General features: G+C 44.7%; 1 protein-coding gene across 4 annotated transcripts in view; it reads left to right on the forward strand.

Annotated features, from left to right (window-relative positions):
* Positions 1–26,179, forward strand: part of CDYL (chromodomain Y like) — a 313,720-nt gene that overhangs the window by 108,325 nt on the left and 179,216 nt on the right. For 3 of the 4 annotated variants that reach the window (XM_030208727.1, XM_030208718.1, XM_030208709.1), the window contains one exon: positions 19,809–20,478. The exons of the other annotated variant lie outside the window; for it this stretch is intronic. In XM_030208727.1, the coding sequence (XP_030064587.1) occupies positions 19,809–20,478 (670 nt within the window). The remainder of the gene's footprint in view (positions 1–19,808; positions 20,479–26,179) is intronic. 4 annotated transcript variants of the gene reach the window in all.

Genomic DNA, 26,179 nt, shown 5'->3' on the forward strand with positions numbered 1-26,179 from the left:
GTGATGGTGAAGGCCCAGCTTCCTCTCGATTCCATGGTGGTGGACTCTGCTCTCAGAAGATCCAGGAGTACTAGAGACTATGCCTTGGCGCCCCCAGGCAGAGAGTCTAGAACCTTGGATTCTTTTGGGAGGCGTACGTATCAGGCCGGAATGCTCGCGGCCAAAATCCAGACATACCAGCTGTACACCAGCATCCACTTACGGAACTCGATAAAGCAACTGTCCAGCTTGGTTGAAGCTCTTCCCCCTGAGCTTGCTGAGCCTTTTCACCAGGTGGTCAGGCAGCAGAAGGCGTGCAGAAAATTCCTGGCCAGGGGAGCTTTTGATTCTTTTGATGCTGCATCCCGGGCGGCTGCTCAGGGTATCGTGATGCGCAGACTCTCATGGCTGCGTGTTTCGGACCTGGATCAGAAGACCCATCACCGTATGGCAGATGTTCCTTGCCGGGGGGACAATCTTTTTGGAGAGAAGGTTGAGGACATGGTTGATTCCCTCAAAAAGCATCATGATGCTATGGATTCTCTCACCCGCTGGACGCCTTCTGCTACTACCTCCTCATCTAGGAGGTTTTTTGGAGGAAGACGGAGTGCTCCCTACTCCTCTAGTAGGCGTAGGTACACTCCTGCTTCTCGGCAGCCGGTTCAGGCTTGGCCCCAGCATGCTCGCTCTCGTCAGCGGCGTGCGCCTCAGGCCCCTCCGGCTCCCCAGCAAAAGCAAGGGACAGGCTTTTGACTGGCTCCAGAGCAGCATAGCCGACATCAAAGTGTCTGTGCTAGACGATCTTCCTGTCGGGGGGAGGCTTACATTTTTTCACCAAAGGTGGCCTCTTGTAACCTCCGACAGGTGGGTTTTGCAAATAGTCCGGTCCAGATACGCCCTCAATCTGGAATCCTTGCCTCTAAATTGTCCACCGGGAGTTCAATCCTTCAGCTCCCATCACAAGCAAGTACTTGCAGAAGAACTCTCCGCCCTTCTCAGCGCCAATGCGGTCGAGCCCGTTCCACCAGGGCAGGAAGGGCTGGGATTCTATTCCAGGTACTTTCTTGTGGAAAAGAAAACAGGGGGGATGCGTCCGATCCTAGACCTAAGGGGCCTGAACAAATATCTGGTTCGCGAAAAGTTCGGGATGCTTTCTCTGGGCACCCTTCTTCCCTTGATTCAGGAAAACGATTGGCTATGCTCTCTGGACTTAAAGGATGCCTATACTCACATCTCGGTGCTCCCAAGTCACAGGCAGTACCTTCGATTTCGTCTGGGAACTCAGCACTTTCAGTATTGCGTACTGCCCTTTGGTCTCGCCTCTGCGCCCAGAGTGTTCACAAAATGTTTGGCAGTGGTCGCAGCATCGCTACGCAAACTGGGAGTACATGTGTTCCCTTATCTCAACGATTGGCTGGTGAAGAACACCTCGGAGGCAGGAGCTCTTAAATCCATGCGGATTACTATCCAGCTGCTCGAGCTACTGGGGTTTGTAATCAGTTATCCCAAGTCCCATCTAGTTCCTGTTCAAAAAAAATTTTTTTTTTTTTTCCTTTTTTTAATATTGTTTTTATTGAAATTTTCCAAATTTTACATCTTTAGATATAATCATCTCAACATAACACCAGTCAATAACATGTGACAGAATAAACTTGGACTTCCAGAACTATCAATCCAAATTACTACACATTACCTTTAGAAACCCCCCCTTGTATCTTCCCCCTTCCCTCCCCCCCTCCCCTGCAACATTGGAATTATGAAAGAGTTTGCTTGACCGTCTCATAAGGTTGCCAAATTTTATGATAGATATGCATCTGACCTTTTCTCATCGCCGTCAGCCTAGACATCATACTACTACTACTACTACTATTTATCATTTCTATAGCGCTACAAGGCATACGCAGCGCTGTACACCATACACAAAAAGACAGTCCCTGCTCAAAGAGCTTACAATCTAGTTAAGACAGGTAAACAGAACAATTAAGGGTAAGGGAGTAAGGAGGTGAGGATATGGACAGGGCAAGTGAGTAGTGGTTAGGAGTCAAAAGCAGTGGTAAAGAGGTGGGCTTTAAGTTTGGACTTGAAAATTGCCAAAGACGGGGCTAGACGTACAGGCTCGGTAAGTCTATTCCAGGCGTGAGGTGCAGCAAGATAAAAGGAACGGAGTCTGGAATTAGCAGTAGAGGAGAAGGGGACGGGTAAGAGAGATTTATCTACAGAACAGAGTACCCGAAGGGGAGCGTAGGGAGAGACGAGAGTGGAGAGGTACTGGGGAGCGGCAGAGTGAATGCACTTACAGGCCAATAAGAGAAGCTTGAACTGAATACGGATAGGGAGCCAGTGAAGTGACTTAAGGAGAGGGCTTAGCGACTTTGGCGGAAAATGAGCCGCGCAGCAGAATTTTGGACTGAAGAGGAGAGAGATGGCTAAGAGGGAGGCTGGTGAGAAGTAGGTTACAATAATCAAGAGGCGAGGTGATAAGAGTGTGGATAAGGGTTCTGGTAGAGTGCTCAGAGATGAAGGGACGGATTTTGCTAATGTTATAGAGAGAAATGACAGGTTTTGGCAATCTGTTGAATATGAGCAGAGAAGGAGAGAGAGGAGTCAAAGATGACCCCAAGTAATCAACTCTAGCCAACACCTCTTTAGTGGAGGGCATTGTCGTCCTTTTCCAGGCCTTTGCCATTGCCATTTTTGCGGCCACTAGCATCTGTATCGCCAGTTTATGGCCATATTTTTTGCTACCCGGGGGCCTGGAGTGTAATAAGCATATTTCTGCCTGTTGTGGGTAATCCACTTGTACAGTCTTTTTCACTAATTCAATAATTTGTGACCAATATTTCTGAGCTTTTGGGCACTCCCATCAAATATGCAGGAATGTGCCCCGACCTCCACATTCTCTCCAGCAATCTGCTGAAACTCGGGGGTAAATTTTATGCAATTTCTCCGGTGTGTAATACCACCAGTATAATATTTTATACCAGTTTTCTATTGTGGCCTGAGCGATGGAGGGCTTCAGCAACTGTCTATAGCTAATCTTCCACCATTCCGGAGAGAAACTCTTCTGCAGGGCCCTTTCCCATTCCTCAGTATAATGGTCTTGTGGTGTAGTGAGGAGTTGCAATGCTTTATAAAGCCTAGTAATACTACCTTTTCTACCTCCTCCCCTCAACGCCCTTTCGAGCCTTGTTTCCGCGAGCTCTAGCTCATCCTTCGCCCTACGAGCAATGTAGTTCCGCAGACAGTTGTAGTACACCAGATCCCTACTGTCTAGCTCATATTCTTCCTGAAGTGTTTCGAAGGGTTTTATGTCTCCATTTTGCCAAATTTGATCTAGTTTATATAACCCTTTGTACGCCCATTGTTGGAATGTTTTCTCTGACTCTCCTAGCGGGAACCCCGGGGCACCTCTAATCCCCATTTGCAAAAAGTATCTTCGTTCCGGAAACACCTTCCTGCGTAACTGAAGCCAGGTGCTCAATAGGTGTCCCACCCCTATAGGAATCCTACGCTGTATTCTCGTTATTTCTTTTTCTGACTTCCATAGTACGTCTCCTAGGAATCGTGTACACAGCCACGCCCGTTCCCAGTGAAGCCACTTCTTTATAGTCATCGGGTCCCAGTCCGCCAATATACGCAGTTGGGCCGCCTGATAATAAAGATAAAAATTTGGGACTCCCATCCCGCCTTGAGCTGGAGCTTGTAACATCACTGCCCTGCGTACCCTAGGAGGCCGTTTGTTCCAGATATACGCAAACACTTTTCTATTAAGACGTTGAAAGAAGATGCGAGGAATTGGCACTGGTAACGCCATAAACATATACAATAGTTTAGGCAATAGCATCATTTTTATGGCATGAACTCTTCCCAACCAGGATAAATTTAAGCCCTCCCATCTATCTAATTCAGCGAACAATTCTTTCACCTTTTGTGGGTAATTTGCCTGGTAAATCTGATCTATTTTTGGAGTAATCGTCACTCCTAAATATCTAATGCCCTTGGTAACCCATTTAAAAGGAAAATCTTTCTGGATTTGCTGGATCTCTGAGTCGGGTGTAGTAAGATTAAGGAGTTCAGACTTAGTGGCATTAATTTTAAAACCCGATTTCAAGCTGAATTGTGTTATTATATGCATGACATTCGCTAGTGAGATCTGGGGACGTGTCAATGTCAGCAGAATATCGTCTGCAAATAGCATAATCTTCTGCTCTTTCCAGCCCCTTGTCACCCCCGACACTCCCTCATGTTCTCTAATCCTTTTGGCCAATGGTTCAATGGATAATGCAAATAGGAGGGGCGACATTGCACATCCCTGTCTAGTTCCCCTTCTTAAATGTAGGGGTTCAGAGTGGGATCCGTTTATCTTCAGTATTGCCAATGGATTGGTGTATAATAATTGGATCCACCCCAAGTATCTGCCCTCTATACCTATTTGCTTTAATGTTTCAAAGAGAAACGACCACTCGACGCGGTCAAACGCCTTCTCGGCATCAACCGAAAAGAGGATCATCGGTACCGCCGTGTTCTCCTCAGAGTATTGAACTACATGCATCAAACTCCTGACATTATCAAATGTCTGTCTCCCTGCTATAAAGCCTGCTTGATCCTCATGTATAAGCCCAGGCAAGAGTCCCTGAATCCTACGGGCCAAGATTTTGGTGAAAATTTTGTAATCTATATTTAATAAGGAGATTGGTCTATAGGACCCACAGTGGGATTCGTCCTTTCCTGGTTTCAGGATGAGGATCACCTCCGCCACCCTCCAGGAGTATGGGAGTTCATCTAAGGCTCCAAAGGAGTTAATCGCCCTTAACAATATCGGGGCCAGCCATTTATTGAATATTTTGTAAAAACGCGCGGGAAACCCATCTAATCCTGGAGCCTTATTAGTGGGGAGGGCCTCTATTGTTTCAGTTATCTTTTCTAGGGTTATATCCTGTGATAGCCTCTGTAATTCATCTCCTGTAAGTTTCGGTAGTGACGTCTCCTGCAAGTAACTTATTATATCTCGAGGGGATGCATTTTGCTCTGATTGATATAACTGCTCATAAAATTGGCTAAAGACTTCCTGGATTTGTTCTGTTTGTGTGTACCGGACCCCAGCCTGATCTATAATGCCCGATATCCAGTTGCGCTGTGCCTGTTTCTTAAGTTTGTGTGCTAGTAATCTACTGGCCCTATTCCCAAATTCAAAGTGTTCTTGTTGCGCCCGTTGAAGCTGAATAGTGATCTCTGCTAACTGTAGTTCATTTAAGTGTAGCCGAGCCTGATGCAGATCCTGTTCTACAGTAAGATTAGTTGGGTCTGCCTTATGGTCCCTCTCCAGATTCTCTAATTGTTGGCGTATCTCTAACTCTTGTGCCTTTTGTTTATTATGTAGGTGTGTCTGTAACGCTATTAATTTACCCCGCAATACTGCCTTTAATCCTTCCCATACACTCGTAGGGCGCACCTCCTCAGTGTCATTGATCTGAATATATTCCCTTATATATTGTTCTACTTGTGTGATAACTTGTGGATCTAGGAGAAGGGTTTCGTTTAGCCTCCAGTATTTACGCTTTTTGTGCTCACCCCCCGATCTTCAGGGACAGTGCCACAAATGAGTGGTCCGACCAGCTACATGGCAATATCTCTATTTTCCCTAGTGATCCACTTAGCCCTCCATCGCCCAGCCAAAAATCAATTCTGGAGTATGATTTATACTGAGGAGCATAGTAGGTATAGTCTTTTTCACCCCCATGTTGGGCCCTCCAAAGGTCCCGCAAATTCCAACGATCTAACCATGCCCTCAATGCTAGCCTATCATTCTTGGCATATTTCACCTCCCCGCCAGAATTGTCAACCCGTGGATCTATAGTTAGGTTAAAATCACCTCCCACCAAGAGCTGGCCTTTAGCGTGGTTTTGAATAATCTTCTCCAGGGATTCCAGAAACATCTTATGTCCCTCATTGGGGGCGTATACATTTATCATAGTATAGTATCTATCCTGTAAGGACGCTATTATCAATACATATCTGCCTGCTACGTCTTTTATCACTCGATGTACAACCCAGGCATATTTATCTGAGAGAGCCACCAGTACTCCTCTTTTCTTTTTTCCATCTGAGCTGGACGCGCAATATATCCCAGGATATCGCTTATGACGCATCAAATGCTCATGCTTGCGCTTCAAGTGCGTCTCCTGTAGGAAGACTACATCCGCCCCCAGGCGAAGCACTTCTCCAAATACCTGTTTTCGTTTTTGAGGAGTATTGAGGCCTCTAACATTTATAGTTATACATTTGCATTCCATCTATACATATTAAACAGGTCATCATTATGCTGCCAATTCCAATTTCTGAAAAATCCCTCTCCCCGTTCGATTCCCTTCCCCCCTTGTGCCCTATAATCCCCTCTTCTTAACTCCTGCCCCTTATAGATCCAACTACTAATCCCCTTAATATTAAATTCTCCCCCCCACCCTTTCAACCTTTGCGCTTCTTCCCTATGGAATTGGCGCTTCATAGGGGGAAGTGCAGTCTTGTCCATCATATACAAAATAGAAAGAAAATCCCAACATTAATCTTCCAGTCTTAACTTAAATAAAACCAGAGCGTTCTTGGCGGCCTTGCTTCACTCCGTGTGCAGAGCCATTCACCAGAACCAACCGTTCAGGGCTATCACCATTTCTTCATGTGAGGCGAGTTGCCGATTGTTGGCGCTCTAGCCTCTTGCGGCCCACCCTTTGCCACTTTGAATGAGGTCGTTTTCCCGTAGATGACTTCTGTGATCCAGGTCCCGCTGGTCCCTCCGCTATTTCTCCCTCCGGGATTACCGCTCGGGCCTCCGCCAGCGACTTGACTTGGTGTTGCTGCCCATCTTTATAGAAAACCAGCGCAAATGGGTGCCTCCAGCGATAGCGTAGGCCCAACTCTCTCAACTTAGCTGTGACTGGCTTAAGTTCTGCTCGGCGCTTTAGTGTCGCCACTGCGAGATCCTGGTAAATTTCCACATGGTATGTATCCCATTTAAAGTCATCTTTCTGACGAGCAGCCTTCAAAACTCTTTCTTTTAGTTTGAAGTCTCGAAAACAAGCGATAATATCTCTCGGGAGGTTATTTCGAGTGGGCCCCATGGTTCGGTGTGCCCGCTCCAGTGCCACCTTGTCCGGCGCTATCGGGGCCTCAGCAGTCGAGAGTAGGGAGCTGACTATTTGCTGTACCACCATTTCTGCCTCCTGGTAGGTGGGGGTATCGGGCAGCCCGCGAAACCGTAGATTGCAGCGACGGCTGAGGTTCACCAGATCCTCAAGCTGGCCATCAATTCGCTGCTGCCCGATTTGCAGATCGGTAATTTTTCTATCCATCGCCCCCATATCCTCTGTGTGATCCTCCAGTCTGGTCTCGACCTCCTCAACTCTATGCCCGATTTCTGCTATCTCACCCCGTAGTTCAGCTCCTAGAGTCTCCAGCTTTGTTCGCACCGCTTTAATATCGGTGCGCATCTCTTTCAACCACGAATGTAGCTCCGGGAAGCCCTTCTCAGCCTCCTCTGCCGAGTCTTGTGTCAGGGGCTTATCAGTGTTCGCTTGTTCCGCAAAGAGCTCCGGCGTGTTAAAGTCTTCGTCCTCCATGTCTGCCATGCGTTTTGGTAGGCCGCTGCCCGAAAACGCATATTGGGAAAGATTAGGCGGTTCCCCACGCTTCTCCATCTCCTCAATCGATTCCGGTGCAGCTCTGCGTACCGTTCCCGCTTTTTAGGCTGACCTCGATCGCTCACAGAGAAGGGTAATTGCTTATTTCACTTCAGGACTATCGGAGCCAGGCTTTCAAGCAGCCATTACCGCCGATGACGTCACTTCCTCCTGTTCCTGTTCAAAAATTGGACTTCATAGGAGCTCTGTTGAACACACAGATGTCTCGAGCCTACTTACCTCAGGCCAGGGCAGGCAACCTTCTGTTCCTCGTCACCTTGACTCGAGCGTCTCAACCGATCACAGCTCGGCAGATGTTGAGACCTCGGTCATATGGCCTCCACAGTCCATGTGACTCCCATGGCACGTCTACACATGAGATCAGCTCAATGGATCCTAGCTTCCCAGTGGTGTCAGGCTACGGGGGATCTGGAGGATGTCATCCGTCTCTCTACCGAATTTCGTAATTCCCTTCATTGGTGGACTATTCGATCCAATCTGGTCTTGGGACGCCCATTTCAAATTCCTCAGCCACAAAAAGTGCTGACGACGGATGCATCCCTTCTGGGGTGGGGGGCTCATGTGGATGGGCTCCACGCTCAAAGAGTTTGGTCCGTCCAGGAGACACATCTTCAGACCAACCTCTTGGAATTACGAGCGATCTGGAATGCACTAAAGGCTTTCAGAGACCGGCTGTCCAATCACATTGTTCTAATTGAGACAGACAATCAGGTTGCCATGTATTACACGAACAAGCAGGGGGGCACCGGATCACGCCCTCTGTGTCAGGAAGCCGTCAGGATGTGGCTTTGGGCTCATCAGCACGGAATGATTCTCCAGGCCACATATCTGGCAGGTGTAAACAACAGTCTGACCGACAGATTGAGCAGGATAATGCAACCTCACGAGTGGTCCCTGAACATGGACGTTGTCCACAAGATCTTCCGAGCATGGGGCACCCCCTCGGTGGATCTTTTTGCCACTCAATACAATCACAAAGTTCCTCAGTTCTGTTCCAGACTTCAGGCTCACGACAGACTAGCGTCAGATGCTTTTCTCCTACATTGGGGGACAGGCCTTCTGTATGCGTATCCTCCCATACCTCTAGTAAGGAAGACTTTGCTGAAACTCCAGCAAGACCGAGGAACCATGATCCTGATAGCACCCTACTGGCCTCGTCAGATTTGGTTCTCTCTTCTTCTGGACTTGTCTTCAGAAGAACTGTGGAGATTGGAGTGTTTTCCGACCTTCATCACTCAGAATCAGGGGTCACTTCTGCATCCCAACCTCCGGTCTCTGGCTCTCACGGCCTGGATGTTGAGAGCTTAGAAGTTGCCTCCTTGGGTCTCTCCGAGGGTGTCTCCCGAGTCTTGCTTGCTTCCAGGAAAGATTCCACGAAAAGGAGTTACGGTTTTAAATGGAGGAGGTTTGCTGTCTGGTGTGACAGCAGGGCCCTAGATCCTTTCTCTTGTCCTACACGGACCCTGCTTGAATACCTTCTACACTTGTCAGAGTCTGGTCTTAAGACCAACTCCGTAAGAGTTCACCTTAGTGCGATTAGTGCTTACCATCAACGTGTAGAAGGTCAGCTTATCTCTGGACAGCCTTTAGTTGTTCAATTCATGAGAGGTTTGCTTTTGTCAAAGCCCCCTGTCAGACCTCCTACAGTGTCATGGGATCTCATTGTCGTCCTCACCCAGCTGATTAAACCTCCTTTTGAGCCACTGAATTCCTGTCATCTGAAGTACTTGACCTGGAAGGTCATTTTGTTGGTGGCTGTTACTTCAGCTCGTAGGGTCAGTGAACTCCAAGCCCTGGTGGTTCACTCTCCTTATCTCAAATTTCATCATAACAGGGTAGTCCTCCGCACTCATCCTAAGTTTTTGCCAAAGGTGGTGTCGGAGTTCCATCTGAACCAGTCAATTGTCTTGCCAATATTTTTTCCCCGACCACATTCCCGCCCTGGTGAGGACAAGTTGCATACCTTGGACTGTAAGAGAGCATTGGCCTTTTACGTGGAGCGGACAAAGCCCTATCGACAGTCCGCCCAGTTTTGTTTCTTTTGATCCCAACAGGATGGGGGTTGCCATCAGAAAACGCACCATCTCAAATTGGCTAGCAGATTGCATTTCCTTCACTTATGCCCAAGCTGGGCTGACTTTGGAGGGTCATGTCACGGCTCATAATGTCAGGGCCATGGCTCCGTCAGTGGCCCACTTGAAGTCAGCCTCCATTGAAGAGATTTGCAAAGCTGCGACGTGGTCATCAGTCCACACATTCACATCTCACTACTGCCTTCAGCAGGATACCCGACACGACAGTCGGTTTGGGCAGTCGGTGCTTCAGAATCTGTTTGGGGTTTAGAATCCAACTCCACCCGCCTAGGCCCATTTCTGTTCTGTTCCAGGCTGCACTCTCACTTAGAGTGTTTGTTTTTAGGTCAATCTCAGTTATATCCTCGCTGTTGCGAGGCCCAATTGACCAAAGTTTGTTTTGAGTGAGCCTGGGTGCTAGGGATACCCCACGTGTGGTGAACTCCAGCCTGCTTGTCCTCGGAGAAAGTGAAGATACATACCTGTAGCAGGTGTTCTCCGAGGACAGCAGGCTGGACATCACCACAACCCTCCCTCCTCCCCTTTGGAGTTGTAGTTTTTTCTTGTTTGCTTGTTATCTAACTGAGGGAAGCGCGCGGGCGTCGTGGGCGGGAAGTCACTCGCGCATGCGCGGTGCGTTGTCCCTGCGCCCGTCGCGCATCTTCTTGAATTTTTTGATTTTTCCGGAGCTCCTGGGTCGTTGCGGAGACGACCCACGTTTGGTGATGTCCAGCCTGCTGTCCTCGGAGAACACCTGCTACAGGTATGTATTTTCACTACACTGTACTATTCAGAGCCATAATTACATCAAATCACAGTTTCAGTCATAAACATTTATTAAAAAAAAAAACATTTATAAAGAGAGGCTAAAAAAATAATAGAGCTGATGCCAAGCATTATTACATTGAGCATTCAGCATAAGTAGCAACAAAAGATATGTTTAAAAAAACACATTGATAACGAAGCATTAAAAAGTGAACAAACCCATTCAAATTTTGAATTTATCTAAGCATAGAACTCTCCGCACAATAAATAAAATAAGAAAAGGTATAGAGAAATAGAAAATCCAATTGACATGCTAACAAAAACAAAAGAGCACCAAGGTAGACCAGAGAGGTCGTTACCAGTACTGATGGAGGTATTTGCAGAATACGGTACATTCTCGGGGTTTAAATTGAATATGTAAAAATCTGAGGGATTGCCTATGAATGATAAAGTAAGAGAGCAGTGGAAGGGTGAGTTTCCATTGAGATGGTCGGCAAGGGAGTTTAGATATCTAGGCATTGTGTTAACTGGGGACTTGAGTAGATTATATAGACGAAATGTAGATGAGCTCCTTCAGCATACGAGATATCAGTTGGCCAGATGGGAGGGATTGCCCTTGATGGTGAGCGGGAGAGTAGGTCTCTTCGCAATGGTACTTTTCCCTAGATGGCTTTATGTGCTAAGACAGTTGCCGATCCTTGTACAGACTAAAGATCTTAAGAAACTTAATGGAATGCTGTCCAGGTTTTGCTGGGGTGGGAAGAAGGCAAAACTTAAACTGGAATTTATGTATGGAAGAGGGGAGGAGGGCGGATTAGGGATGCCTGATATAAAACAATATAATTGGGCCTGTTTGACGAGACACCTAGCAGATTGGATATTGGAAACGGAAGAGTATACGGATTGGAAGACTGAGTATGAAATATTCAGACCCTACCATCCATATTATTTGTTACATCTTAAGGGTAAAAACCTGCCTAAGAGTTGGAGGCAACATATTTTATTGCACCTGATGCGTAGCATGTGGCAATATATATTAAAGCAATTGAATAAGAATCCACATTGTACCGACCAGCTCCCACTAGTGGGGAATGCAGATTTTGGCCCAGGGAACATGCAAAAGAGGGTTGCTAACTGGGCACAGGAGGGGGTGATCCTGGTGGCGGATGTTGTGCAGGACCCGGGGAAGGTTATAGCAAGAGAGGCTCTGGAGGGTATGGTGGGTGCAAAGAATGTGACATGGTATGAGTATCATCAGCTACATAGCTACATTATGCAATTAATTAGAAGTAAGTGTGATAGAGGAATTTATGATTTATTGGTGAACTTATTTTTACCACAAGGTAGGGAACAGGCTTCGATATCCATACTTTATAAACAGCTAAGAATGATTGCTCCACCCCGAAGTTATGAGGTAGTGGCTCAGAAATGGTCTACTGACATGCGAGTGGAGATAAGAAGTGGGGACATAGTTAAATACCTGAAGGAGATAACACATAAAGTAACCAGTGCTCGACATCGGGAGATACAATTTAGAATCATATTGAGAGCATATTTTTCCCCGGTGCAGGCCTATTATGCTGGAAGAATTCAGGAGCCAAACTGTAGTAAATGCAACTTTCAGAGAGCGTCTGTATTTCACATGCTATAGGAATGCCCAGTAATTAGGCAGTTTTGGGGTAAAATCATGGAATATTGTGAAATATTGCTAAAAAAGAAGATAAGTCTGCCACCCAAGAATATGGTGCTGGGACTGGATGAGAGTGGGCTAGCTATTCGGCAAGGGGAGCGACTATTAATATATAAGGCTTTAATCATTGGGAAACAATGTATATTGAAATATTGGACTCAGGAAACAGGGCCATCTTACTGGCTGTGGAGGAATATGCTTCACTCACTGTTGATGATGGAGGCATATAGAGCGAGTCGTGGTCCTAGAAGTAAGCAACGATTCTGGGAGGTATGGGAACCATATGTGCAGGCCCTGTCTAGCAGAGCTCGTAGTTTACTGATGAATACTCTCACGTTGTAGTCTGGGGATTGGGGAAGGGGGGGAAGGGGTATAAGATCATTCTGTGGGGGAGGCCTATAAGGAATGGGAGGGGGGGAGGGGGGAAGAGTACTCCAAGTTAACGTTTTGTGTAAGGTGGCAATTTGTATGGGTGAGGCGAGCCTCATATTGAAGTGTTGATGTATATGTGTTAACTATATATGAGTTTCATTTTCAATGGGCCAAGAGGAAGGGAATTGTTAATACTTGGAGAGGGGGGGAGGAAATTAAAGGTATTGACGTTATGGAACTAGTTAAAGATTGTTATGGGTTTATGATGACAATGTATATGTGCCTTCGTATTGGCTGTATTATTATGATCGTCAATAAAATAGATTTCAAATAGAAAAAAAAAAAAAAAAATCACCAAACACTGGTAGAGCTCAAAAGTGTTGTTTCTACCAGAAATTATTTCAGCTCTAAGTACAGTTAACTTAAAAAGACAAAAAAGTGCTCAAGAAAACAAACCATACTTGCACTCCTTTAAAAAATATCATGTCAATGGGTATGATATTTATAGAATAAACTATATCAGGCAAAACAACCATGTAATAAAATAAAATCTTTTCTGGTTGAAACCTTGCTTTGGGATCTCATAAATGCTTAGGGGCCCTTTTACAAAGGCACGCGGGAAAATGGCCTCCGGTAGTGGAGACGCGTGTTTTGGACGCACACAGAATCATTTTCAGCACACCTGTAAAAAATGCTTTTTTAAAATTTTTGCTGAAAATGGACATGCGGCAAAATGAAAATTGCCACTCATCTATTTTGAGTCTGAGACCTGGCTGCCAGCCATTGACCTAGCGGTAAGGTCTAATGCGGTAACTGGGCGGTAATGGTCTACATGCGTAAAAGGCCGATTACCGCTTGCATTCCAGAAAGTAAAAATATTTTCCAGCACACATAGTGGATGCGCGTCAAAAATGAAATTACCGCAAGGACCACGCGGTAGCTTAGCTGGATGGTAACTCAAAATTGACGTTTGTTGGGCACGCGTAGGTGCCTGTGTGGCTTAGTAAAAGGGCCCCTCAGTGATTTGGCTATAAGCAAGATAACGTGTTTTATCCAAATGAACAAATTATTATTTCCAAATCTGTAGTATAGTCAATAGTCTTAAGTTATCTTGCAAAGTTTTGGTGCTGGTTTATTTGGAAAAAGTGATAGATGTGATGTTTTAATCTTTTTATAGTTAACATGTTAGTTGGATTTTCTATTTTTCTGTACCTTTAAAACATAAGGATAGCCATACCAGGTCAGACCATCTAGCCCAGTATCCAAAAGTGGCCAGTCCAGGTCACAAGTACCTGTCAAAAATCCAAATGCTACCAATCCCAGGGCCAGCAGTGGTTTCCCCATCTCTATCTCAATAGCAGACTTTTCTTTGTTTTATGTTTTATTTATTTGTGGAGAGTTCATATATTCATATCACAACGCAACAATGATTTTGCTACTGAGAGAAAAACATGTGATTTATACTAAATTGAATCCACCGATTCCAAATATGAACTCTGAATTTGCCTAACACGTCTAGATTTTAAGTTATACATGCAAAGCCTATTCACTTATAATATTAATGCATTATATATTGGAAATATTCCAACGGACATGCCCGGCGCTCAGACAGGTCTATTGGCTGGTGTCAGCAGTAAGTATATAAGGCAAGATGGATAGACGCAAATGTGTTAACGATCTGGACAATTTCTGCTACATATGTGCCAAATACACTGATCAGCGCAAGAAACTGACAAAGCGAGTGCGCCTCGCTTACAAGTATTACTTTGACTGTCAAATTGGAGATCAGGATAAAAGCTGGGCACCTCATGTTTGTTGCACTGTGTGTTACTTTGGGCTAATGCAGTGGTTGAATGGTAAAAGGAAAGGAATGACTTCTGCAGTGCCGATGGTTTAACGTGAGCAGAAAAATCACCATTCAGACTGTTATTTTTGCATGACTAAAATCGCCGGATATTCAAAAAGAAACAAGTCACAAATTGTGTATTCTGACTGTGAGTCTGCTCTTAAACCAGTACCACACGATGTAGAGAATTCAGTGCCTGCCCCTCCTGCAGCAGGAACGGCAATTGAAACTGATGCTTCTGATCCTGATGAAGAAGAAGATGTTGATTGGCATGATGTATTTCCTGATGTAGAACAACTGGAGGGTCAGCCGCACTTGCTGAGCCAATCAGATTTAGTTGGTCTGGTAAGAGATCTGTCATTATCTAAAGAAAAGTCAGAACTGCTAGCTTCTAGACTTCGGGAATGGAATTTGCTACAACGAAGTACCACAACTTCACACTTTCATCATCAACACACCAAAGTTAGCTGCATACTATGCAATGGAAAGCGATGTCTGTTTCTGTACTGATGTAAATGGTCTTATGATACAGTTAGATGGTACACATGTTCCCGATGAATGGAGGCTATTCAAAGACTCTAGCAAAACTAGTTTGAAAGCTGACTTGTTGCACAATGGTAATGAAAAGCCATCTGTTCCATTGGCTCATGGGGTTGGAATGAAAGAGACCCATGCTTCTATGGAGTTAATTTTGAAAATGATCAAATACTCTGAACATAAATGGAATATTTGTGCTGACCTGAAAGTGGTAGCACTGCTGCTTGGCCTACAGTTAGGGTACACGAAGCATATGTGTTTCTTGTGCCTATGGAACAGTCGTGATGACAAAAATCATTACAAAATGAGGCAGTGGCGCTCAGAGTCGAGCACACAGTTGGTCGGTACAATGTACAACACAAATCACTGGTCGATCCACTTCAAGTTTATCTTCCACCACTTCACATTAAACTTGGTTTAATAAAAGATTTTGTAATTGGCCCCGAAATCAACAAACTAATGCATGATGACACATTCAGAACAAAACTCAACCCTCTGGAACTTGCAGCTTGGGATGCATTTGTGCTAGTAGTGCAGAACTTCTTTGGGAACAGACAAGCTAAAAATTATGCTAAACTAGTAGACAACATGCTTAAAGCATATGAACAACTTGGCTGCCAAATGTCATTGAAAATGCTTTTCTTACATTCCCATCTTAATTTTTTTCCCACCCAATTTGGAACACGTAAGTGACGAACATGGAGAGAGGTTCCATAAAGACATTTCTACAATGGAGAACAGATATCAGGGTCGCTGGAATCCCAACATGATGGGGGACTACTGCTGGTTTTTGCAACGGGAAAATATGACCAGTCACAAACGCAAAAGCAGATGCCTGAAGCATTTTTAACAGTACTGGGCCTTGCTGAAGTAAAACTTTTAAACTGGAATATGAGACTTTTTTGAAATTTTGTTATTCCATTACATTTTCATATACTGTTTACTACGAAAACTTTGATGTAGATCAGGTAATTGTTCTGTAAAAAAATTATTCAATGCTTTCCAAGTGATTAATTCATTTGGGCAAACTTATGCATAACAAAATTTCCTGACATGTTACAACAATTCTGACTTCAGATTTGGAATACGCACACTGAATTTAGTATAGGACAAATGTTTTTTGCCCAGTAGCACACAAAAGGTTTTTTTGTTGTACTGTGAATTTGTAAGGGTTTTTTGCCTTTTTATGCTTAGTTATTGATCTTGATCGATCGATCTATCTATCTATATTTTTATTATATATTTTTTTTTGTTCCTTATTCTGAAGATTCAGTTTAATAATGCATGGCACCAGCTCTATTATTTTTTGAGCTTCTCATAAATCGGACAGACATGTGGGATCCCTTAGGAAAAGGAGGAGCTAGTGGTTACTGAGGATGGGCAGACTGGATGGTCCATTTGGCCCTTATCTGCTGTCATATTTCTGTGAAACTGTGATTTTATGTAATTGTGACTCTAAATTGGACAGTATTAATTGAATTATTATTAGGTATAGCAAAGGTTAAATGAGAAATAAATATTTTATATGTTTGGATGATTTAATGTACTCATTTTTTGTTCTTGTGGGTACCCCAAAAATTATATTGCATTTATTTTTTATATTCATGTTTTGTGGCACGTACTTTTTCCATTGTGATTTATTTCTTAAAACTCCTGTTATAAGTTTAATGTGTTACATTAGTCCCTTAACAGTATTGTTTGATTTTGCTTGTTTACGGGATGATTCTTTCTGCTGAGGCAAATTTTTAAATGTTGTATTGAGGAATTTGATGATAATTCTTTGTTTGTCTTTGTCTTGTTTGTTTATTTTTATATAACTTTTTGTCATATTATAATTTTTTTATTTGGTTTTATCTGTTTTTTTATATTGACACTAGTAAATAAGGCCCGTTTCAGAGACAAATGAAATGGGCGCTAGCAAGGTTTTCCTGGGAGTGTGTTTGCTTGAGAAGAGTGTGTGTGAGAGTGACTGTGTGAGCAAGTGAGAGAGAGAGTGAATGTGCGAGTGTGTGTGTGACAGAGATAGAGTGTGTGTGTGACAGAGATAGAGTGTGTGTGTGAGGCAGAGATTGTGTGCGAGTGTGTATGTGAGAGACAGTGACTGTGAGAGAGAGTGTGTTGCACACAGATACACTGTGTGTGAGAGAGTGTGCGAGAGTATGTGTGCAATACACATACTCTCTGTGAGTCCAAGAGAGTGTATTTGAGCGAATGTGTGAGACCGAGAGTGTGTGTGAGACCGACTGTGTGACACATAGAGAGTGAATGTGATTCAGTATGATACATAGTGTGAGAGACTGTGTGAGAGAGAGAAATACACTGACTGTGAGAGAGTGTGTGTGTGACAGAGATACCTCCCCCTTCCCCCCCCTCCCTGTGGTTTCAGGTCTTCTTGCCTCTTCCCCCCTCTGCGTGGTTTGCAGCACCGTGCAAGTGTGTGTGTGTGTGACAGAGAGAGAGTGTGTCTCTGAGACAGAGATAGTGTGTGTGTGAGGCAGAGTGTGTGCGCGATTCTGCTGTCTCCCCCTGCCCCCCTGCAGCCACCCAGCGTTTCTGCTTTCTCTCCTGCCCCCCCCCAGTCACCCAGCGAATCTGTTCTCTTCCCTGCCCCCCCTACAGCCACCCATCGATTCTGCTGTTTCCCTTGCCCCCCCCCCTTCAGCCACCCAGCGATTCTGGTCTGTCCCCTGGCCCCCCCAGCGATTCTGCTGTCTTCCCTGCCCCCCTTGTAGCCACCCAGCGAATCTGCTCGCTTCCCTGCCCCCCTTGCAGCCACCCAGCGATTGTGCTGTGCCCCTGCCCCCCCCATCTTCCTTCTCTGCATCCACCCAGTGATTGTGCACTCTCCCCTGCCCCCCCCCCCTTCAGCCACCTATCGGTTTTCCTCATCTCTCTTCTCTCTATTTAAAACGCACCTCCAGCGTTCTTTTGAAGTCTCTGAAAGTTCCAACGTTTGTGTAGTGGTGTAGATTGATGTCTGCTCCGCCCTCACGTCAAACGTGAAGACGTCGAGGGTGTAGCGATGCGATTGGTTGAGTGCCATTGCTCCGCCCTCGACGTCATTACGTTTGACGCGAGGGCGGGGCAAACACTCATGGGTGAATTTTGATCTACACCACCATGGATTTAGAACGTTGGGACTTGTGGAGGCTTCATTAGAACGTTGGAGGTGCGTTTTATATAGAGAGATGTTTATAGATCTCTGATGAACCAATATTGTCAAAACTTGACAAAGTCGGGTCCTTCTTCAATGAAGTTTAATTTGATGCATTCTTGACTGTTTCTCCTTCCTTGGACCATCTTTTGCTGTCTGTGCTGTTTCAAAGATGCCATTACACATTCAAGCTACACAGGAAAGAGAGGGGATGGGGCAGTTTCTGCATTCACTTTAAATTTGGCCCCTGCCACTTCTTCATTCCTTGGCACTCACTTGCAGATTTCTCTCGCTCCTGCCTTTCTACCCTGCATTAGTCACACACTGCTCACCCATCACATCCTCTTATATACCATAGAACATGCATGCAGTGGTTTAATAGGTGTTATTTGGATAAATAATGGAAAAGTACCACCTTTCCTAGTATTCTCTTATCCCTCCCCTGGCTTTTCTTGTATACTTCATTCAGTTTTCATGCTTTTTCTGTGCTGACTGCTAAGTGATACAAACATACATATTTGAATCCACCGGATAAGGTATACATGGCATAAAAATACCAATAAACACACACCAATATTTTGCACTCTTAAAGAATACCTAAATAGCGAGAAATTAAATACCGTGATTTACAATTTATGAACAACAAGAATAGAAGCCTAAAATGTAATACTGTGTGCTAGGAAAGTGGGCAGAGAGAGAGAGTTTTGTGAAGGTCTCTGCTACAAACTTCTGTCTCTGTGTGGCAGAAGCCTGCTTTCCAATTTTGCTGATCCACACAGTGATGACATAGGAAAAAGCATTTTCAGAACTTGCAGGCTGGATGTGTTGATCTTATACATTGTAAGATCAGCCTGCAGGATCCATGAGCTTTTAAAATGCCCAAGGTGCTAATACTGTGTGGGGACAGGCAGAGTGCTGTCTAAATTGTGCATGGCTGCCAGGGTTTGTCTTTACCTGAAGAGGAAATCACAGTGGTGCAACAAGAAGAATTGGAGAATAATAGTACCAAAATTTAAATTAAGCTCTTGGTTTTGCAATGAGATAACAAGTTGTATTTCTACATTGACCAGCAGTGGATAACATCCTCTTTTTCTGTGTAAATTTGGCTTTAAAAAGCCTTATATATTTCATTTATAAACTCTGTTCTAGGTAAGTTAGTACAAAAAGCCTTGGCCAGTTTTCAACCCACAGGCTGGCTTCATAATTGAAAGTTATCTTATCTATTTAAATTTACACAGATTTTTGGTGGCATTATCTAAGTGGCACTGCTGAAATGCATAAATAAATTAAATGGACAAGATACCAATTTTAACGTTTTTCTCCTATATATGCAGCATCACTTAAATGGACATGTTACTCATTTAGCCACTCTAATGAGCATGTTTTCAACCATTCCTGGAATGCCTCCCTCCCCTTTTTTTAAAAATTGATAAATTTTGACCATTTAACAGTTTAAACAGCCAAAATTATCTGTACATGTGGCCTGGATTAAAAAAAAACCCCAGAACTAATACTGACAGCAGATATATTGTTGCAGGTTTGTCCAAGCTGAGAGTTCTTTAAATAAATACATATTTCATTATTTTGTTACAATTATCTGTAGCTACCACAGCATCCTGTTGGACTTCACATTGAAGTTACCTGTTGTCATTGTTGTTTTCATGCTCAATATGTAATGTCTGAATTTTCTCCCTCACAGGTGGAGAGAATTGTTGACAAGAGGAAAAATAAAAAGGGAAAAACAGAATATTTGGTTCGATGGAAAGGATACAACAGTGAAGATGACACATGGGAACCAGAACAGCACTTAGTAAATTGTGAAGAATATATCCATGAGTTTAATAGACGACACAATGAAAAACCAAAAGACAGCACATTAACCAGGACAAACCGGACCTCTCCAAATAATGCCAGAAAACAAATTTCTAGGTCAACCAATAGTTCCTTTACAAAGACATCCCCAAAATCTTTAGGGGTTAGTAAAGACTGTGAATCAAAAAGTCAGCTTTTTGTTAGCAGTCAAAAATTCTACAGAAGCCCTTCACATTCACTTTCTAATAGGAAAAATATGGATTTTGCTAGATCAGGTATCAAGATTCTTGTGCCAAAAAGTCCCATGAAAAGCAGGACTTTAGCTGGTTTTCAAAATGTAAGTTTTCAAAATGTAAGTCCTGATAAATTGGATCACATGGAACCGGATCAAGACTCTGTAGCCCCGGAAGTGGCTGCAGAAAAACCAGTTGGTGCTTTATTGGGACCAGGTGCAGAAAGAGCTAGGATGGGAAGCAGACCAAGGACACAGCCATTAGTACCACAGCATCACCTTCCACTCATGACAAGTGCATCCACGTTAACTGTAAATGGAAAGGGTAAGTGTGTTTTATTTTCTCAGAGGACAAGCAGGCCAGTTGTATTCTCACCGCTGGGTGACATCATCTGGTGGAGCCTGGTGTGGACACTGACTAGTGAGATTAATGTAGAATTTTCTAGCAGCATCCTACCACACATGCGCTGGTGCTTTCCTGCCCGCCGCACGAATGCAGGTCCCTCAGTCTTTGTTTTTCCGCAGGGCAGGAAGGACACATCATCGTGTTCTCCTTTCAGTGCCTTCCCATGCAGGTATATTTGTCCTTTTCCTGATTATTTTCCTTCCTCTTTATTTTATTCTGTTTCTCTTTAATTTTTGTACAGTTTTTGGCTCTACAAGTTTCCTTTCTTTTTTTGCGAGTTGGTAAGCCTGTTTAGGCCGGAGCACCGACCTCAATTTGAATGCTGCCCTTTTTTTACAGTTCACAGGTCAGGAGTTTAATTTGACCAAAATTCTTTTCTCGATGTCCAAGAAGATGACCCCCCCCAGTGGCTTCTGAAGGTGCATCCAGTGTAATCGGGTGATTTCCGTGATAGACCCACACTCTTGGTGGATTGGGTGACTCTTGTTCTCTCTGCAAATGCAGTTGAGGATACAGAGGGAGTGGCAGGTTCAGCAGGAGAGACCTTTACATAAGTGCATAAGTATTGCCATACTAGGAAAGACCAAAGGTCCATCAAGCCCAGTATCCTGTTTCCAACAATGGCCAATCCAGGTCACAAATACCTGGCAAGATCCCAAAAAAGTACAAAACATTCTATACTGCTTATCCCAGAAATAGTGGATTTTCCCCAAGTCCATTTAATAATGGTCTATGGACTTTTCCATTAGGAAGCCATCCAAACCTTTTTTAAACTCCACTAAGTTAACCGCCTTTACCACATTCTCTGGCAACGAATTCCAGAGTTTAATTACACGTTGAGTGAAGAAACATTTTCTGATTCATTTTAAATTTACTACGTTGTAGCTTCATTGCATGTCCCCTAGTCCTAGTATTTTTGGAAAGCGTAAACAGACTCTTCACATCTACCCATTCAACTCCACTTATTATTTTATAGACCTCTATCATATCTCGTCTCAGCTGCCTTTTCTCCAAGCTGGCTCCTCGAAGGCCAGTGGCGTTCCTAGGGCGGCTGATACCCGGGGTGGATCGCCGATGCATCTCCCCCGGGGTGCATTTTTACCTGCTGGGGGGGGGGGGAGGGGGGGGGGGCTCTGGAAGTAACCTGTTCTGGGGCAGAGGGAGCACGGAACGAGCGGCGCCAACAGTCGGGTGGCACCCCCCTAGCGGCGTGCACCCGGGGCGGACTGCACCCACCGCTCCCCCCCTAGGAACGCCACTGTCAAAGGCTGATCCATCAACCTTGGCACTGGAAGCATCAACCTCGATGACTGCTAAGACTTCGACTACCACTGGGAGTACACCAGCATCGAGGAGGTCTCCACCTCTCTCAGCATCAGGTGCTGAAAGTAGGTCTCGGGACTGGTCAACATTGGACCTGACACCGAGGCTGCATATAGGTTCAATGTCATCCTTAGCAACACTGAAGGACGTCAATGCTGAGCATCTAGGGAAGCCCAAGAAGTATAAGCATCGATCCTCTTTGACACTGGGAGCTCTGGGGCATCGGTATCACCAGTACCCAATAAGCACCGGCACCAAGAGGAGTGCTGCCCCTCTTGATAGAGATGTCATTGTGCAAGACTGAGCACCAAGGTTCCTGCTTTCAGGGGTCTTTTTACAAAGGTGCACTGAAAAATGGCTTGAGGTAGTGTAGGCACGGGTTTTGGGCGCTCACCGATCCATTTTTTAGTGCACCTGTAAAAAAGGGCCTTTTTTTTTGCCAGAAATGGACGTGCAGCAAAATCAAAATTGCCACGCGTCCATTTGGGTCTGAGACCTTACTGCCAGCCATTGACTTGGCAGTAAGAATCCGGGTGGTAATGACCTATGTGCGTCAAATGCCACTTGGTGTGTGTCTGCTACATGCACTCAAAAATAAAAAATATTTTTCAGACATTCGTATCGGACTCCCGCCAAAAATGAAATTACCGCAAGAACCACGTTGTAGTCGGGCAGTAACTCCATTTTGGCGTGCATTGGGCAAGTGTAGACGCTTACACGGCTTAGTAAAAGGGCCCCCCGGTTTGGTACTGATGCCTTCTCATGCTGCCTATTTCCTGGTTCCCCCACCTTTGCTGATGCCTTCCTTCAATGAGTGGTTCAGAGCTGTGCTCAGGGAGGAACTAGCACAAATGCTGCAGTTGCAATCTCCTCAGGCATCGAGGGCACTTGCACCAACTGCGCATCAGCCCTAGATTCTTCCTGATGCTCCAACCATGCCTTGGCATGATCCTCAGTACCGGTGCCTTGAAGGCTGTCGACTTCAACTCATGCAGTACTGCTCTCAACATTGGGGGAGGAAGCTTCCCTGGAGTCTGAGGATAGGGCTGTACCCCAGTGCTCTTTGGGGTATGGACATGGTTCCACTGAGCCGAGACAGGCACAGTCTCACTGAGTCCGGTCTGAGTACAGTGAGGAGTCTGACTGAGACTGGTCATGGAACTCAGAAAAAGACCCTCATTGCTTCTCAGAGGAGGAGTCTTATGGAATACCTTCACTGTGAGTCACCTCCTAAGGAAGGGGTCACAGTACCATTGCATCCTATCCTTAAAGATGCACTGACGAAAAACTGGGCATCTCCTCTCTCAGTGCAGGTCACACCTAAGAAGGTGGATATGCAGTATCATATCCAGAAGGATTTGAGAGGGCACAACTGCCGTACCACTCTCTGGTTTCTGAATGTGCCCTCAAACCTACTAGGAGCTCCAGGACTCATGCCTCAGCTCCCCCAGGTAGTGAGGCTTCACCAGTTAGTCAGTAAGCAGCAGGAGTGCAGGAAATATCTGACCAGGATTCATATGATTCTTTTGATATTGCATCCAGACTCTCTTCTGCCTTGGGTGTGGAGATGTGCAGACTCTCATGTCTATGTGTCTCTGACCTGGAACCAGCAGCTCAGGAGAGGTTGGCGAACATACCTCGCCAAGGAGACAGTCTTTTTGGGAACAAGGTGGAAGATGTCACTGACCTTGTAAAGAAACATACTAATACCATCTAGACCCTGACTTGGCAAACTACAGCTGCAGTCTTTTCATCTAGGAAGTTTTCTAGTGGGCCTAGGAGGTGACCCCACTATTCTCAAAGGTGTAGGTTTCTGCTGCCTTCTCGTTCTGCTCAGAACCCCCAGGCCCAGTGTTCTTGGCCCCACTGGTCCCATCCTCAGGAGTCCCAGCCATCTCCCCATTCGAAGCAAGGGACTGGCTCCAGGACATCATAGCTGCACTCAAAGTAACTGTCCCATATGACCTACTGGTAGGGTGGAGGCTGAAGTTTTTCCAACACAGGTGGCCCCTTGTAACCTCTGACTTGTGGGTTCTTCAAATAGTCTGTCTCGGTTATGCCCTGCGTTGAAAGACCACCAGATTGCCTACCAAGAGCATCATTCATCAGCTCTTGGCACAAGCAGGTATTTGTAGAGGAAATCCCCACCCTTCTACAGGCCAGTGCTGTCGAACCCATTCCACCAGGGGAAGAAAAGAGATTCTATTCCAGGTACTTCCCTTTTCCTTAAGAAAATGGGGAGATTTTGTCCCATCCTAGATCTAAGGGCCCTAGACAAATTCCTGATCAAAGAAAATTTCAAGATGATTTCCCTGGGAACCTTTCTTACCATGATTAAGGAAAAAGATTGGCTGAGTTCTCTGAACTTAAAAGATGCCTATACCCACATTCTGATACTTCCCAGTTACAGGAAGTATCTTAGGTTCTGAATAGGGAAATGCCACAACTAGTATTGCGTGCTGCCATTTGGCCTTGCCTCAGCTCCCAGGTTATTCACCAAGTGTTTAGCAGTAGTTGCAGCGTATTTGTGTAAACTGGAAGTATGTGTTTCCCTGTATGGACAATTAGCTGGTCAAGACCACATCGCAAGAGGGAGTGACAGTCAGTGCGCCCTAACTATTCAGGTGTTGGAGTTACAAGGGTTTATCATAAACTACCCCGTCCCACCTTCTTCCGGTTCAGTGATAGTACATAGGAACCCTGCTTGATAAATTGCAGGCTTGGGCTTTTCTTCCACAAGTGAGAGCAGAGACATTGACAACATTCGCTTTGCAGGTCCGAAGCAGCAAGCAGGCCACAGCTCGGCAAATGTTGAGATTGATGGGCCATATGGCCTCAACAGTGCATGTCACTCTTCCTTGGCACGTCTTCATTTGAGAGAGGTCTGTTCAGAAAATAGATCTCCATGGTAACCTCCTTGACATCAGGACCGTTTAAAACGCTGTAAAGGCTTAGGCTTTCAGAGATCGACTACAGAACCAAATGATTTTCATTCAAGTGGATGACTGGGTTGCAGTGTTGTGTGTGAACAAGCAGGGAGGTACAGGATCGTACCCCTTGTGTGGGGATGTGACAGTGGACCCTCCTTCAAGGAATGGTCTTCTGAGCTACATACTTAGCAGTAAAGGGCTACTGCCTGGCGGACAGACTGAGCAGGGCTTTGCAACTGCACAAGTGGTCTCTTAACATGAGCATAGCCTGCAAAATCTTCTGAGGGTGGGGCACCCCCTTGCTGGAACTCTTTGCCCTCATCTCAACAACAAAGTCCTCTAGTTCTGTTCCAGGCTCAAATTATATGGCAGACTAGCTTTGGATGCCTTTCTTCTACATCAGGGGGAGGTCTTCTATATGCCTACCCTCCCAATACCTCTTGTAGAGAACAGTTTGCTGAAACTCAAGCAAGACCAGAGATATATGATCTTAGTTGCTTCTTACTGGCTGAGGCAGATCTGGTTTCCTGTTCTTATGTAGTTGTCCTCCGAAGATCTGTGGAGATTGGAATATTTTTCAACTCTCATCATGCAGAACAAGGAATACCTTCTGCATCACAACCTCCAATCCCTGTTCCTCACAGCTTGGAAGTTGAAAGCATAGAATTTGAATTCTTAGATTTGCCAGAGGGGGGAGTCTCCCGCATCTTGCTGGCTTTCAGGAAGACTCCACTAAGAGGTGTTACTCATTTAAATTGAGGTGGTTTGCCATCTGGTGTAAGGGCAAGATCTTAGATCCCCTTCATTTCCTTATACAAGAACTGCTTGAATACCTCTTGCACCTCTCTCTGTGTCTGGTTTGAAAACCAGTTCTGAAGAGTAAATGAAGTGAAGAGATGCAGTCAGCTTCAGAAAATCAAACAGACTTTATTCCAACCAGCATAATATAACGAGCACAAGACCTGACATGGCCGTGTTTCGGCAACAATAATGCCTAAGTCAGGAGTCAAAGTTCTAAACAATAAATATACACATAAAAATTGAAAACAGCAGCAAAAAACATAAAAAAAGTAAAAAAAATACTGAGGAAATAAATATAGATAAATAGTAAATAATACTTCAATAAAACAATGATTTGCATGTTAATTGAGGATAAAAGAGGTTAAAAACTGGAGAGTAGACACAAATTTCTCTAGTAAAAATAACAGGAAAAAATGTTATAAAAATGTCAGAAGAGCTAGAAACAAATAATAAAGCTTTCATATATAAACATAAAGAGATACACTGTACAAAAGGACAATAGATTATACAGCTAATATAACAATGCTTTAAAACACAATATAAATACACAATACCAAAGAGCATAA

Source organism: Microcaecilia unicolor, chromosome 1 (assembly GCF_901765095.1).
Source record: "Microcaecilia unicolor chromosome 1, aMicUni1.1, whole genome shotgun sequence".
Taxonomy (NCBI): domain Eukaryota; kingdom Metazoa; phylum Chordata; class Amphibia; order Gymnophiona; family Siphonopidae; genus Microcaecilia; species Microcaecilia unicolor.